Source organism: Python bivittatus, unplaced genomic scaffold, assembly GCF_059951505.1.
Source record: "Python bivittatus isolate LINGU-HERP-01145 unplaced genomic scaffold, Pbiv_v1 ctg000790_np1212, whole genome shotgun sequence".
Classification (NCBI taxonomy): domain Eukaryota; kingdom Metazoa; phylum Chordata; class Lepidosauria; order Squamata; family Pythonidae; genus Python; species Python bivittatus.
The window spans coordinates 3,241,651-3,258,901 of NW_028277110.1; the positions used below are offsets into that span (position 1 = coordinate 3,241,651).

A 17,251-nucleotide genomic window follows, 5' to 3' on the forward strand; every position below is an offset into this window, starting at 1 on the left:
AATGAATAAAGTAACCCTTTTTCGTTTGACCATAGCTAGGACAGCCCCATGCACTTTAATATAATATAATATAATATAATATAATATAATATAATATAATATAATATAATATAATATAATATAATATAATATAATATAATATAAATGTGTGTGTGTGTGTATATATATATATATATATATATATATATATGATGTATATGTGTGTGTGTATATATATATATATCTGTCTGTGTGTGTGTGTGTATAGATAGATAGATAGTTAGATAGATAGATAGATAGATAGATAGATAGATAGATAGATAGATAGATAGAAAGAAAAGCAACTGGACTGTTGTTTGCACACCCCCAGTGCAAGACTGTTGCACGGGAGAACGAAGGGGAGGGGATGAGGCATTTTGAGCCTTTGCTGCAGTCCGAAAGAATAATCTGCAAAAAAAGGTGGGGGCGTGGAAATGGAATTTGCTTTAGCTGGAACTCTTGAGCCTGAAACAGGAGCCTTCAACGGCACTGGAGGATTGCCGAAAAGCCTTTGCAGAAAACTTTGCAGGGCTGAGCAGATAATATTTCTTTTTCTCCCCTAATTAATGCAGAAAAGAAATGGCAAGTTTGGGGTTTCGAAGGGTCTTTTTCGTGTTGCAATGCTTTCTTTGCCCCCTCCCTTTGGACTACATTCTCCATACCCCCCCCTCAGCATAGCTGCTGGCCAGAAGTTATGGGAGCTGCTGCAGCACGTGCTTTGCCTCTCTCACTGCATTCGAGATGTTTGCGGTGTTCGTCTAAACCAGTGTTTCTCAACCTTGGCCACTTGAAGATGTGTGGACTTCAACTCCCAGAATTCCCCAGCCAGCATGCTGGCTGGGGAATTCTGGGAGTTGAAGTCCACACATCTTCAAGTGGCCAAGGTTGAGAAACACTGGTCTAAACTGTACGGCTGGCATTCAAACTAAGGGTTTTTTTTAATTGGAACCCGAAAGTGCTGTCTCCGCATGGTATGTATTGCTCTAACTTCATAGCTCTAGGACGGTCCACTTCCAGGCATTTCAGGTCTTAGGGCGACCCCCTTCGGCGATCTTTCGTCCCGGAAGTGTGGCAGCCCCCGGAGTCGTTCCAGCCGCCACCGTCTCTATGAGCGCTCCGCCGTTCCAGCCGCCACCCTCTCCATGATCGCTCCACCTCTCCGTCGGCCATGAAGTCCGCCTTCGTTACCGTCGGCACCACCAGCTTCGACGACCTCATTACCGCCGTGACGGCCACCGAAGCGACCCAGGCGAGTCTCCCGACGCCGTCCTTCCTGCTTCCCCGCCTTCTTTTAACCCTCGATCCCCGCCTCAGAGCAAACGGCCGGGCGCCAAAGGGCGAAAGAAGTGAGGCTGCGCTTCAGTGCGTCACTTCCTGTGCCTTTTCTAGGCACCGGTCCGCCGTGTCTCTGTGGTCCCTCGGCGTCTTCTGCGGCTTTCAAAGTTCCCTTGCCTGGGAAAATCCGGCGGGGGGGGGGGAGCCGTGCAGGTCTCCTCCCCGCCGCTCTTTTATTTGGCTCGCTCGGGAGGAAGCCGCCTGAGTTTGCCAGATGAACACAGTGAATTTCAGGGAGGCAGATTGCAAGGGGTCTCTCTCAAAAGGGAGCCCTAGTACGTGCGTGCATGCTGAAAAGTGAGCCCCAGTGCATGCACGCTCAAAAGAGCCCAAGTACGTGCGTGCACGCTCAAAAGTGAGTCCCAGTGTGTCCATGCACGCTCAAAAATGAGCCCAGTGCATGTGTGCAAGCTCAAAAGTGAGTCCCAGTGCATGCACGCTCAAAAGTGAGCCCACATACATGTGTGCATGCTCAAATGTGAGTCCCAGTGCATGTGTGCAAGCTCAAAAGTGAGTCTGTGTGTGTGCGTGCATGCTTAAAAGTGAGCCTCAGTGCATGCACGGTCCAAGTGAGCCCAAGTACATGCGTGCACACTCCGAAGTGAGCCCCAGTGTATTCTTGCATACTCAGCCCTAGTGCATGCACACTCAAAAGTGAGCCCCCTTCTGAGCCTGGATAAGCACTGCATCAATGCCCTGTTAATTGTCCTGCCGGTGCCAGCCAGACTGACACTGCTCAGTGCTGGAAATCAGATTCGTCCCCTCCCTCCCATTGTCTGGTGCCCGGTTCTGTCTGATGGATTAAAGCACCTTCCTTTGGTTCTTCCATGCTGGAAATAACGCACACCAGAGATGAGTGGAGAGTCAAAATATGTTTATTCACCCAAAGCTGTCAAGTTGCTTTGAGTGGGCCGCCGTGCGCACTTCTTGTGTCCCTTTTTTATAGGGTTCTGAAGTTTAGAAATGTAGCCAATGCCTCCTTATTTATAGATAAACAAATGTCTCTTTATCTAGAGCTAAAGCAGAAGTGTTTTAAATGGGCATTTCATCTAGGCAGGTTTTGTTTTTAATGTATAAGATACATGTCTGGCTTTACATAGGTATGCATGGATTTTGCCACATGCTGTCTCTGTTGTTTCTAATGGGAAAGCCAGCTTTTATACAATGGCGTTACTACTGCCTGTACCCTCTTTAAACATATAAAAAAATATTCTAACAGTTCAAATGGTATCAATGGGAAAATCAGAAACGAATATGTGTTGCTTAGGGTTGAGCTGTGGAGTCCTTGGGGGTTCTCTGAGCTTGGTGGTTTTCTTGCAAACGTTTCATTACCCAGCTAGGTAACATCTTCAGGGCTAGAATGGGACGGGGTTTGCTCTCTGTTTGTATACAGTGTCTCGCCCTGCCTGTGTTGGTGGGGTGGGGGTTTTGTTTTGTCCTATTTTTTTCCCTCTGGTAGTTCTTTGATTAGGGTATTGTTTGCTGCTTCACTGCATGTCTGGTGATAATCTTGGTGTTCATCTCTGCTTATCTGGGTGATGATTGCTGGCAAGGAATGGCACTCCCTTCTAGCCCTGAAGATGTTACCTAGCCAGGTAATGAAACATTTGCAAGAAAATAACCAAGCTCAGAGAACACCAAGGAATCCACAATGGGAAAATTAACATGTAAAATAAGATGACTAAAGGATAGGCAGTGAAGGGAAAAAAAATCCCCATGACCTAATTTACGAGTAGAGACCACACAATCAGCTTGGGCCAAGTTTATCTGAACAGTGCTGGGGACACACACCACAAGGTTCTGCGCACTGAAGGAGGGGACAAACCACCTTTATATAGTCATATAATAAATGCTGGCCAGTCATGACATCAAATGCCAGTCATAACATGGGTTAGATTTTCTGCTTATAGTGAGATAAGCAGAATAATAAAGTGGAGGTCAGCACTGGTCAGTTTTTGTGGTTAGTTACTTCATAGTTCTCATTTAAAAATACAAGTGCTGATTTAAGGTAACTTGTAAGCCAGCAAGTCCCTAAGCAAGCTATTAAGGAGGCTTATGTGAGTTCAGGGACCTTGGTAGTTTGGAGGTTTGGGTTCAGGTATGAGGTAGTCCTTGACTTATGACCATTTGTTTAGCGGCTGTTCAAAGTTATGACGGCGCTGAAAAAAGTGACCAGTCCACTGTTGCAGCATCCCTGCAGTCACATGATCAAAATTCAGGCATTTGGCAACTGGCAACGGTTGCAGCGTCCTGGGGTCATGTGATCGCCATTTGCAACCTTCCAGGGGGCTTCCAACAAGCAAAGTCAATGGACGAGGCTGGATTCACTTAATGACCATGGCAAAAAAGGTTGTAAAATTGAGCATGACTCACTGAACGACCGCGTTGCTTAGCAATGGAAGTTCTGGTCCCAATTGTGGTCGTAAGTTGAGGACTACCTGTATTTGTTTTAATCCTTCACTGCTAAGTGTTAAAAATCAGATTTCCCCACTTCCCTCCCTCCCATCTTTTGATGTATGGCTCATATGGTATCAATGGGAAAATTAAAGTGTAAAATAAGATGATTCAAGGATAGGCTGACCCCTGGTGGCGTCCTTTTACCAATGTTATTAGTAAAGATCATCAGCATAGGATTCCGATTCCATATTCGGATCAAATATTTAATCCTAATTTCCTGTACTATGACCATGTTTGTTGATTATCCCTTTTTAGGAATTGTTCTGTTTTTAATATTTTAAACTTTATTAATTAAAAATAGCAAATGAATACATATAAGACATTGCAAAGGGTTAGGGTTAGGGGTTTTTATACATACAAAACACCAATGACATATAACAATATATACGCAAAAGTACGACATAGAACAATATATACATGAAAAAGAAGAAACATAGTAAAGAAGGAAAAATACAGAGAAAGAAAAAAGGAGAAAAGAAAGGGAAAAAAAAGCAGAACATTTTAAAAGTGGGGTCTGAACGGTGAATGTATGTACAAATATGTGATTTTTGCATCTTTACCAAGGCATCGTTTCCTTTTTTGAAAAGTAAAATAAACGTGAAGGAGGCCATCCTATATGCTTTGCAGCTGCCGCTGATGTAAATGCTGGATAGCATGATGAAGTGGAGCGTAGACCTGTGTGCCCTTAGGCAGAGATTAATCCCGCAAAGAGGTGTCGGCTGTGTTTACTGGCTTGTTTAAAATCATCTCTGCCGCCTGTCATGATACATACAGTCAGGCTGGGCCCAGCGTTAGAATGCATTTGGTAAAACTGAAAATGTCGTACAAGTCATAAAAGAGTTGAAATATATGAACCCAGGGCCGTGAGTTGGACTCGGTTCGCTCCATAGGATTTATCCCTAAATGGGCCTGAAGATTTTAACCACGTCACACAAGCAGTAAATCCTTTTGTGGGAATCTCTCCCCTGATAAATGCGTGGTTACCTTAGCTGGGTTATGCAGAGTGTTCGTGGAAGTCAGAGGGGGTCAAAAAGGTCAAGATGGCGGCCATAACTGTGGGATCAAAGCTCCACCTGTTTCTTACTGTATGTCCTCGGGTGGAGTTTTGATCGCAGGACGCAGCCAGCATCTTGACTTTTTTGACCATGTGCTGTGGACATCCCTCGCTGGAGTCTAATTGGACAGTTCAATCTTCAATACAGCTACTCAGAAAGAACCTTTGCAGAGTTCCAAAACTCTTATATCATTTATCTTATGAGTAAATTAAATGACTGTGTCAAGTAATTAGGAAGCTAGAAGTGCAGCTGCCCTCCTGCCCTTATTTCTTCTCTTCTGAGAACTCTACAGCTTCTTCAAATGATTCAGTCTCCGATTTACATTCCACGTTGGCAGCTAAAAGACGATGCCTTGACTCTGATTTAAGCCTGGGGAGTTGATTGACAGCAAGGAAGGCAGGGGACCACCCTGAACTCCACTTTGGATCAGAGGTTGGGGCATGGCATCGCTTTGAGGGGGCTAGCAGCATGGCATTCCCCATGTTTCAGTCTACAGTTCCCATTATGGTTGGCCATTGGCTATGCTGGTAGGGGCTGGTGGAAATTATTATTATTTTTTTTTAATCTGCGCTCAGTCGTTACCGACTCTGCAGTGACTGCTTGGACGAGTCCTTTGCAGTTTTCAAGGCAAGGTGTTTCGGAAGTGGTTTGCCAGAGCCTCCTTCCTAGAGCAGAGCCCAGCTGCCGAGCGCAGGAGGCGGGGTTTCCATTGCTTCGCGCCCTTTTTGGGCGCGCACGGTTTTTTGCGCTTACCGGCAACTGCTCCCGACTCCTTTCGCAAGGCGGGTGGAAATTATAATCTAACACATTTGGAGGAAACCATGCTGCCTTAAGAGAGGTAGTTCGGTGTAGTGGTTAAGGCTCCAGGCTAGAAACTGGGAGACTGTGAGTTCTAGTCTAGCCTTGGGCACGAAGCCAGCGGGGTGACTTTGGGCCAGTCCCTCCCGCTTAGCCGTAGCAAGGAGGCGGAATGGCAAAGCATTTCCAAAAACCTTGCCAAGAAAACGGCCCAGATTTCTCCGTGCAGTCACCAGGAATCAACACCGACTCGACAGCTCCCCAAAACAAAAAACCAAGCCCTGCCTTAGTAACAATTCTTCTTCTCTCGCAATAGGATGTGGAAGCACAGTTGTAAATAGTATGTCATGCCCTCTTTCTCACCTTGGAGAGAGAAATACATTCATCTCTGCAGTTTCTGATGAGTTTTTATTTTTAACCTCCGTGAGAACTTATACTCCTTTCTGATTGCAGGCTTTACAGGACCTCGGCTATAACAGACTTGTCCTTCAGGTTGGCCGGGGGAAGGAGTGTCCAGCTTCGTTTAGCACAGCCACGTTCACCCTGGAAGCGTTCAGGTTCAAGAACTCACTTTCTGAAGATGTGGAAAGAGCAGATCTTGTCATCAGCCATGCAGGTAAAGCATCTTGGGTTTCCCTTCAGTCTCCTTTGGCAATGTGCCCATGCTTTGCTCACCCCATCGAAAAGAAGAAAATGTAGGAGGATAATTTGTCTTTATATGTGGAAATGTGGACCATTGGAAGTCCTTTATTTATGTAGGTTGCTCCCCTCTTGGAAACAAACATGGAGGTGGGGCTTAAAACCAAAATGTCTTACATTCAAGGGCGATACAGCTGTAGAAATTTTCTTTTATTTACAGTCAGTGAGCAGCTACTAACAAACGGTGAGGAATATGTTCTAAACCTGAGATGTCATTTCCCCTTATATGTAAAATAAAGCCCAAACAAAATCTAAAAATGTTAGAAAAGAGTTCATCTCCTCTAGCATTAGCCAAGCCAGGTATAGTCTGAGAGATGGATTTGTACAACTTTCCCATGTAAGACCAACTGCTGGTATATATATAGAAATAGGCATAGCGCTGCTATGATGAATTTCTGCATGTTTATTTACTAGATATATACCCTGCCTTTATTTTATACAACTCAAGATGTGTCCCTCCTCTTCCTCATGACAACTCCTGTGAAGTGGGTTTGGCTGAGAAAAAGCAAGTGGCCCAAAGTCACCCACTTTTCATGCCTAAGGGAAGACTAGAACTCACAGCCTCCCAGCATCTTAACCACTACATCAAACTGGATGTCACTGTTGATGATCAATAAGATTTTTTCCCCCCAATTTGCCTTTAAGGCAAGCTTCAAAAACGTGGTGCTCTCTGGAGCATCTGCTTATTCATTACAGTACCCTATCCATGTGTACTTAGAAGCCTCCCAGAGGTCAGGTGGTGTGCAAGAGAGCAACTTTTATGTATTAATTTCCCTTAGAAGAATGCAATCATTTTAGAACCCAGATCCACCCTTGACTATTAACTGTCATGTTCCAAAACGTGGCTGGGACTAAAACAAAGAAATGAGCAGGACCAGAATAAAACCAAAACATAATTTGACTTAATTTAATACTGTAAGTAAGGTCATCTCTTGAATATTGAATAATTTCACCCTTCTGCCACACTAAATGCAACAGTTTGAATGCAAAAGGATTCCTTTATTGATTTATTTAACTTATTGAATGAATGAATGAATGAATGAATGAATGAATGAATGAATGAATGAATGATCACATCCAAGGCTTGTGGGGATGAATGGGGTGCTACAAACTTCTATTCTGTAGTTAATCTTCAATTCATGAATGAACCCAGCTTTGGCCATGACAAGGGAGGCCTGCATATTAAATCCAAAGAGATTTGGTTTCAACAAATCCATTTTAGCTGGACAGGCACTGCTATCTCAAGTAGAATGGTCCCAGCCTTCTGGTGCTTTTGCTACAGGAGCAGGCAGCTGTTTGGAGGTTTTGGAAGCTGGGAAACCTCTCCTGGTTGTCATCAATGACAAACTTATGGACAACCATCAGCTGGAATTGGCAAGGCAGTTGCACAGAGACGGACATCTCTTTTACTGCACTAGCAGGTATGGATTTACATAACATCCTTGGTTGCCGTGCAAAGGTTCTTAGCTCCTAAGTCAATAAATGGAGGGGCGCAGCAGTTAACTTGCTTTGTGGGTTCTCCAATCTTCTTGTTGCCAAGGATAGCTTGGAGAGAGGTGGATAGCTCTTTTTGGTGCTGTTGTCCTGAAGTAATTCCTTATTTCTTAGTGAAGCATCGCACAAAACGCAGCGCTCCCTCTATTCAGTTCATTGCCACGCCATTGGGCAGTCCTGGTGAGACTGTGGAAAAATGCAGTCAACTGTAACAACCCCTTGTGTGCAAAACTGAAATTGCCCCAGAAGCAAGCAAGCAAGGAACCATCTTGGTTTGGGAGTGGAAGTGTCTGCAGAATCCGACACGTTCTACAAAATGGCAAAAGCAGTGTTGCGATGATGTGATGCAAGTGATGAGACATCACGACTCACAAGTAAAAGAGGCAAACTTTACAATATGGCGGTCCAATCCTGCTTTTGCTACTTGCTCCCCCATGGACACCTCCACTCAAATAATGATCCTGTATTTTCTAAAAAAAACAACCCAATGTAAAAACTCCCTGTTTGCCATCCCTGTTTGGTCAGGAAACCTATATCTATGTGCCATAATTATCATGCCCAGTTTTTCCAGCTTTCTGGGAACAGTTTTGAACCAGAGATCCTCTGAAGCTTCTCCTAAACCACTAACAAAGTTTCTTTGTCCTGAACCACACCATTATGAAGAACCAGACTCTTACGAACTCTTAATCCTGACTCTAACCAGGATATAAATATTTGTTTATTCAATGACGGCTTGCCAAGATGTGTATTTCCCAACCAAACTGGTAAAGTGAAGCTTGTTGACATTTTCTCATTCATTTTGGGGGAGAAATGCTTTTCAGCTTTGTCTAAATCTGTTATCCAGCATTTTGAGCTGTAAAAGCTGAATCTGGGCTTGACAACGGCTGGTCGCCTTTGCCTATTAGCTGGGAGCTGTCCATGGTACCCCAGGCACTTTCCTGGACTTTCTTCGGCATCTGCCCTCTTGCGGGTACATCTCCCTGCTCATTGGGAATGGACGTCTTCTGCCTGCTGATCATCTGTTTTGCCAATTGTCAAAGCCCTGGCCAGGCGCAAGACAGGTGGCTCTTTTTAGTTCTTTCAGATCCAGAGACAATGAGCACACCGATTCCAGTAGGTGAGGAGAATTTAAGCCGTATTGTTAACTCTAGTAAACAGATTTAAACAGGAATGTAAGAATTAGAAGATGGCATTAAACAGAAATGCAAAAGCATAGTATGAAAACATAACCTACCAAGCAAGATGATAAAACTTCCCCTCCTGTCAGAAGCTACCATGAGGCAACAGCGGAGAGAGCCCAAGATGGTTTAGATAACCCAGTGCCTAGTCCCAAGGCCTGTGTCCACACTCCAAATTCCAGGGGGCAATGCCAGGGTCTTTGTCAAGTCTGGCACTGCAATCCCATGACTCTGTTTTGGAATCGGGGGCTTTGAACGTGACCTTGACCAGATGTTATACCGGCTCATTGAAGGAATCAACAGGCTGGGACCTATATAGATAATCTAGTGCTTAACCTAAACAGTCCTGGGGTTTTCCTCCCCCTCCCCACTTCTTAATAAAAGCGAAAAACAAGCCAGCTAAACATTATTATGATTCAAAGTGAGCTTTCTTAATATGTGCAGGAGAAATAAAAGTATGGCACCTAAACTCCTCGAAATAACAATGGTCCTCCACATTGCCACTACATCATCTCACAGATGATTTTATGATGATCTTCTCTTCTGGTTTCTGAACTGCTAGTATGAAATGGGTGCATGTTTCAAAAAGGTCAGGATGACTTCCTTCAACCTAACAGCCAGTTTGTTTGGAAGTGATGCCAAGTCCTATGTGCCACGGTGTGAGGGCTGAAGCTGGCAGAGCTGAAAGTAAAAAGCCTGGGACTATATTAGATCATTATCAAAACACGGGGCAAGTAGCCTCCACATTCAAATCTGAGAAATGAGCAAGAAGTCTGTTATCATGTGAGGGCGGGAGAAATAGAGGTTTGGTTTAAACCCTGGGGCTGTTACATATAGATTGTTTGATTCGTAGTTTCTGCAGAGAAACTACGAATCAAACTGAGAAATTATCAGAACTTCACTGTATCTGCAATAAAAGCAACTTATCCTTGCAATGAGTCTTCTAGCTAACTCCTGAGTGAGGGCCAGAATTTTAGAGAGACATGTGCCATGTTCTGGATGAAGCTGAGCCACAGATTAATGCTGATATTGTTAACAAAAATGCAGGAATGGTTCTGAACCAAGATCTCAGAATTAACAGATCAATCTAATGGGAACTGAGCAGTGTAATAGCAGGGAGATGGTAGTATATCGACAGCCATATGAACAGAACCTCAAACAAACCAAGATAGTTGAAAGAAGAACTTGGGAAGGAGAATGGGTGGCAATGCTGCCATCATGGTGGAGTGAAAGGCCTTTTGAGAAGTAGTGCAGTTATGAAAAATGAGAAAGTGTTAGAACTGGTTTAAAGTTGACAACCATTTGTGCATCTCTCAGACATGCTATTATACATCCAGAAGGGAAAGCAAAAATGATGGGCCACTGGTCTCCGGAATTGGGTTTGTATAACATGCTAGGCTAAAATGAGGCTGGAGAGTTTGTGGTTCAGTGTGTTGTGGTATCCTAGCCATGGTCTCAGTGTGTTATGTAAACTAGGCTGTCACATTAGGCCAACGTACGATTTTTTTCATTTAAAGATAGAAGTTTATGTGAACACACTGATTGTGTTTTGTTAATTCAGGTTTAGTGTAAAATGACTAGAAGGTATTAGACACTTGAGTAATTGATTTTTTGACTAACTGGTAATGTTTTAACTGTATTCTGTGCGTTATTTTTAAAATCATGTTGAGACCGTTGGGGGAGATGGGCGGCATACAAGTCTGAAAATAAATAAAATAAATAAATATAAACAGCATACATTGTTTTAGAATTATTCTAAAAGGCATAAAGAACAGTCTCTGTTTACAAATGGAAAATTTTGATGAACCAGATATTTGCAAGTGGAGACCTGGTATAAAGCACTATTTCTGTTGAAGCTGATGAGGCAGGAACAAGGATTTTCAGGCCAGAAAGAACTGTTATGTAAACATGGAACAAGGGCCTCAGGCATTCAGGGCTGTGAAAAGGAGCCCAAAAGTCCAATGGCTTGGAAAACAGGGAGAAAAGGCCTAGGATTTGAGCGCTAGGATAGATGGGCATAAGCCATGCAGAGGGTGATTCCTGTGTTCTTTGTATACACGACTTCTTTCTTTTCTGCAATAAATCAGCTTATCTTTTCACACTGCGTCTGTGAAGTTTCTGTTATTGAATGTGGGGCTGAGTTCCTGGAGACCTGAGATTTCTTCCTATAGCTGGTGTGAAGTCTCACAGTTTCAGGTTCAGTGAACACATACTGTGAGAAAACAAATATTTCATGATCATTTTGATAGGATATGATGATTTTTTTTCTTTTCATAGGACCCTTGTGGAGATGCTCAGATCAATGGACTTGTCTACTCTGAAGCCTTTTCCTCCTGGACAACCAGAAAAATTTGCTGCATTCTTGGACAAAGTGATTGGCAGTTAAATGTGTGGGTTATAAGAGAGAGCTGCTATAACTGAAACTGGCATAAAGTCTATGCAAGTTTACAACAGCATGTTACCTCCAATGAAATTAAATTAGGGATTAAAGCATCAATTGAACAGAGTCAGTTTTGATTAAGGGAATGTACTTTCCATAACCTAAACCATTTTAGCTTAGCCTAATGTGTGGTGTGAAACCAGCTGATGTGTGATACAGCATCTTGTAAACCTCAAATGGAGGTGAGAATAAAATCTTGCTAGGCATATGAGGCAAAGGGGCATTTGGCTTGGTTCACAAAACACACGAAGTACCCAAACCAAACTATGTTATGATATTCTATGTTGTGTAAAGTCAGTTTCATTCAATAAACCATGATTAAGCAGAATGATTTCCCACCGTACGTGAACCAAACTTAGGAGTTGTGAACTAGGCAATCATGGCTTGTTCAGTAAACCATAATGATCAATTTATGTAATGTTTCCTTTATAAATGTGTCAAATTAATCTGAAAAATGGCTAAGAGTTTTCCATGCTATTTAAATGTCTAAATCCTGTCATCATTATGCATACAAGTACAGAAATACTTGTATGCACAGAAATACTGTGCAATCTATAAAGCCTTCTCTTGTTAAATGTGTGTGTGTGTGTGTCTCAGTAATAAACCAGAGGAGGAAGTAAATGGAGTTACAGGTAGTCCTTGTTAATGACCACAATTGGGACTGGAATTTCTGTTGCTAAGCAATGTGGTCATAAAGCACGACATCACATGACCACATCACTTAGCGATAGCAATCCTGGCACTCCCCATTGCCATCATTAACCAAATCCCACTGGTCGTTAGGTGAGGACCCGCCCTGATCTAAGCCATTCCCAGCTTGGTCCCTCCCAGCCCCGAGACTTGGTAAAGTAAAGGACTGCCTCCCATTGAAGTCCTCCTGCCTGTCTATTTCCCCCCCATCTCTGCTCTTTTGGTCATCTGCCTACCCGCTGCCGCCAGCTGCCCAGCCCTACCTGCCACCACTGTACCCACCACACAGCACACTACCGTATTGCCAGGACCTTCTTCACACCCTGCCCAGGGCCTCAGTTTGCACGCCAACCCAGGGCTCTGTTTGTGCCCTGCCCAGGACCTTCTTTCACAAAAGAAGCCCAGTGTGTGAAAGATGGCCTCAGCTATGCTGGCATGAAAGAAGGACCTGGCTAGAAGGGAGGCTCTGGGCAGGGTGTGGGAGAAGCCCCGCTGCACTGGCATGAAAGAAGGTGGCACAAAGAAAGCCCTAGCCAGTACAGTAGTGGTGCGTGGTGTGGCGGAGGACAGGGCTGGGCGGTGGGGGCAGCTGGTGGCAGTGGGTAGACGGGTGGCCAAAAGGCAGCCGTAAAATGTGGGTGGGCCCGAGCGGGCCTGAATTTTGTTCACTGACTGCGAGGGTGCTGCAATGTTCATAACTTCGAGGACTAGTCATTAAGTCCCATTGTTCAGTGCCATCGTAACTTTGAATGGTTGCTGAATGAGTGGGCATTAAGCGAGGACTATCTTACTGCAAACACTATAAATTTGCATTTGTATCTAAAGCCTTAAATCTTATGTGATCAAGTATTATGTTGACCTAGGATGAGTATAACTGTATTGATATTGTCTGGATTTTCACATTGCAGTAAGCCATATTGTGTTTTTCCTGCTTTTCTTCAGTGTATGAACCCAGCCACCTGCAGCTTAGTCAGGAAACCATGACTAACCAAGCCATATCAATGCTGACTTAAGGAGAACAAGTAGTTTTGTTAAAAAGGTCTAAATGTGGATTTAACACCAGGGTCCTTCAGTATCTTTTATTCCAGGGTGGCATCACGCTTTCTACGTGGCAAGGATCTGGCTTCCGTTTAAAGATCACTGTTGGGTATCCCACGGATGTATAGATTTGCTTTGCTATTCAATTAATTGGAAAGATGGAAATTGCTTTTGCTTGCTTCAGTATTTGAGAATCAAATCAAAGCCAGACTAGATATTTCTTCACTCCCACATTGGTGAAACACCGAGAGCTTGTGCAATCTATGCATCCAGGTTTCCAGGTAGAAATGGTGATGAACTCTTTAGTTCTTTCACATTTTCAGAGTTTGATTTGGATCTTTTTTTCTTGGAGACCATTAGCCCCTCTCCGTGGTTGGATCTAAATACATAAGGGTCATCTCTCATGGATGATTTAATTGGTTCTCCAGCTCACTGCAGAGGGTTGAACTAACTTCCAACTCTATGATTCTATGTCTATTTCCAATGATAACTGCATTTTGAATCTGAACTTCCATGTAGATTTAGGATGAAGGCAAAATATGAAGAGGGAGGAAATATGTTCAGGAATGGAGTATTAATACTGTCACTGATTCCACTGACTTTTTTTTTTAGGACTTCATAAAGTCAAATGTCCCGCTTTCCCACATGTACCAACTGCTGTTTTTTCCCCCTTGAAATTCTAGTTCCCTTAGCACAGCTTGAAAAGCTTTAGTTCAAGCAATGAAGCTTTCATGATCTGCTTTCCAGGATTTTTCTGCCCCTTTACATTTAATCTTCACTAGGACCTTCTCAGATATGTCAAAGAAACTGGCTGGATTTGGTTATTGGTCTGAGTCATAAAATGTTTTGGGTTTGGTTTTTTGCAATGAGTTAACCCAGCACTCTGGTTTGTAAAGTGTGGTTTTTGGGTTAGCTAGAGTTATCACTGTTGAGCTGCAAAAATCTGGATGATCACTAGATGACCACAAAGAAACAGGGAACACTCTTTTAACTCTTTCCCACCATCTAGTGGTTGGCCTGATTTTGCAGCCCATATAGTAACTTAGGGCCAAAAGAAAATTGTAAATAAATTGTGGCATATGTGTGAGTCCAGCTGTTGTCCTTGGAAACCATGGTTTATGCCTTAGTGTGATGTGTGACTCTATTGTCTGTAAGTCTTCCACATTTTAGTCAAACAGGAAGTATGAGACAAGGATGTCACCTCCTACACTTTACCTATCAGAAAGAGCATACCTTTCCGCCATGCTTGCTCAGCCTCATTCATCAGCCAAAGAACCAATAGTTGCTGCATCGTGCATCTCTGGAGGGTATTTGTTTTAGGAGTAGATGGACTGTATTCTTACAACCCACTGCCAGCTACCTTGAGAATCAGCTGACTGAAAGCCAGGCTATAAATCTTCCAATCAGTTATGTCCAGGGTTCTCCTATCATTTAGTTTATTTTTTTGCCCTAGATGAAAAGAATTTTCACTTGCCAGCCTTCCCTATAGGGCACTAGAAGTGAAGTGAAGCTGTATTAAGTTGTAGTATTGCAGAAATAGATATGAAGTGATTGTTGCCTTCACCTTTTCTGGAAGGCTATCACCTAGATGATGAGATGATTTGTTTCAGGCTGCTCACTTGACCTCTCCAACCTGATACATTTCTGACATATCTGATTTTTAACTCTTAAGAATGGCCACTGGCGTTTTCCTTGTCAGCCTTTGGGCTAAGATCAAGTACATGTCACTGGCCAATTATGGGAACCCAAGTCCAAGTTGCTGGAGGACATCAAGTAGAGAAAGCCACTTTGGAGCTAACTTGAACTAATGAGTGGTCCTTCCAAGTGAACATTTCATGCAATTGCCCTCCATCCATCATAGAAGGTGACTGAAATTTGCAACTGTTCTGTTTTCTCTGGGGGTGGGAGAAAAGCAGCTCTCAGTGAAGATGGCATGTTGTGGGAGGTGCTGGCCCTACGGGTGGGGATGGAGACTGTGGGTGATAAATGTTGTAGGTGATGAGGAATGGTGTCTTGGAGGTGGGTGAACGTCCAGGCCACCACCCCATGTTCTGTTTCAGGTACCTATGTGGCCATGGCTGGCTTTGTCTGGTATGTCTAGCCAATCAATTATGATTTATTCAATAAAGCACAATTAAGCAAACCACAGCATAGCGTGTCATGTATATCCAGCCATAAATGAGCTTATGCACCTTAACTTGTGTGTGTGAATGCAAGAATTCACACAGACAACACACAGAGACTTTCACGTCTCTATCCATTGCACCATCTGGATTGACAATTCTAGCAACTCCTATACATTCTGCATAATTTACCACTGATTTAACCATTCTATAGATCTATTATATCCTTTCCTGTCCTAGAACCATAATGCTGATCATTCAGTACGCTCCTACTCAAAATTAACTCAGACGTTAAGCAAAGCTTAACTCAGCTGAAGCAACTCAGAAGTCAAGCAAAGTAGCCCTTCCACGACGTGTCTCCCGAATGACAAGAACTGCATCCCAACTCAGATGAACACACTGACCGTCGAAAAGCTGATACACCCAGAAACACAGCCTAAAGCACATGACACACTTATCCAGCGTTAAGCCAACCACGGCTTCCTCGACTAATTTTTCTTGGTTTATGCAACCCGAGGAGTCCTAAAGTAGGAATAGAAGATCCGGGGTGAAGAATTTGGAGAGAGGAAAATCTTCCGTATCTCTCCGCAGCTGCATCTCTCTGCGGCCCTCTGAGTTTTTCCAATCCTGACCCGGCAAGCCTATCATGAAAGAACCGTATGGGGCAGGTGGGTTCACACAGCTGCTGTCTGTGGATGAGGATAAATCATGATTATCAAGTTGAACTGGCTAAACCAATGTCAACATTGATTTAGGAAAAGATTACAGCAACCACGTTTTAGTTTAGTATACTGCGCAAAATAAGCCCCTCGAGTTGTTTTATTGTATGTAACCTCCATTGGCGGAGAAATCAGGGGACTACCTAACGCAAGCCCCAGTTAATTACGGGTGAGCGTATCATGTGAACAGGGCCGCTCATGAACCCAACTGAGCCCACACGATACTGTAAACCATGCACTAACCAAGCCCACTGCGTTCGTATAATCCCCCGCCCTCCCCATGGCGGGGCAGCGCTCCGCGCAAAGGCCGCGCGCGTCTTCCTTCGGCAGCCCGCTGGGGACGCCGCCGCCAGAGCCGGGCGAAGCCGGCGCGGAGCGCCTCGTGCAAAGGCGAGGCGAGGCGAGGCGAGGCGAGGCGCGGGGCGTGCGACCACGTGCCGCCTCCCACTCCGCCGCGCCACGTGGGCGAGGCGAGGCGAGGCGAGGGGGCGCGCGCGCGGCCCGGGCCGGATTGCCGGCAGCTGAGCCGAGCTGCCCGGCGCCGGGCCACGCCTCGCGCTCGCCTTGAAAGGGCCGGGCCGGCCACACCCTCCTCCTCTGGCGCCCCGGAGCGCCCAGCCTCGCCCCTGCCCCTCGCCCGCCTCCTGGCTCGCCCGCTCGGGGCCCGTCCTTTCCCCGAGTCCCGCGCTGCGCTCCGCGGGCCAACTCCAAGGCGCTCTCCGCAGCCTCGCCCTCTCCTTCCTTCCTTCCTTCCTTCGCGTGGCGCCCGAGCGGCGGCGGCGACGACCATGCAGAAGGGCTGGAAGAAGTACTTCGGCCAGAAGTCCCTCAGCGAGGTGACCATGGACGAGTACCTGAGCAGCCTGGGGCTGTACCGCAAGCTCACGGCCAAAGACGCCACTTGCCTCTTCCGGGCCATTTCCGAGCAGGTAAACCCGGAGGCGGCCCGCGGGGACGCCTGGCCCGGCGCCGCCGGCTCTTGGCCCCCAGCGGGGCTGCGCTCCCGGAGGAGCGGCCCCGCAGCCCGGCCTCGGGTGCCCAAACCCTCGGAAGCGGGCTCAGGGCGGGTAAATGAGCCGTGGGTAGGTGGAATGCAAGCCGGCGGAGACCGAGCCGTCGTCGTCGTCGTCCTCCTCCTCCTGGTGGGATTTTGAGGGTCTCTTTCGAAGCAGGGCAGCGGCCGAGCAGAAGATGGGCGCCAAGTTAA

At 45.2% G+C, this 17,251-nt stretch overlaps 1 protein-coding gene across 1 annotated transcript in view; it reads left to right on the top strand.

Annotated features, from left to right (window-relative positions):
• The first annotated feature begins 1,070 nt into the window (after window positions 1-1,070).
• The window catches only part of ALG13 (ALG13 UDP-N-acetylglucosaminyltransferase subunit), a 55,339-nt gene continuing 39,158 nt past the window's right edge, over window positions 1,071-17,251 (top strand). Inside the window, exons 1-5 of the mRNA XM_088129190.1 lie at window positions 1,071-1,267; window positions 6,117-6,279; window positions 7,645-7,783; window positions 11,312-11,415; window positions 16,375-16,973. Of these exons, the coding sequence (XP_087985316.1) occupies window positions 1,187-1,267; window positions 6,117-6,279; window positions 7,645-7,783; window positions 11,312-11,415; window positions 16,375-16,973 (1,086 nt within the window). The 5' untranslated portion in view covers window positions 1,071-1,186. The remainder of the gene's footprint in view (window positions 1,268-6,116; window positions 6,280-7,644; window positions 7,784-11,311; window positions 11,416-16,374; window positions 16,974-17,251) is intronic.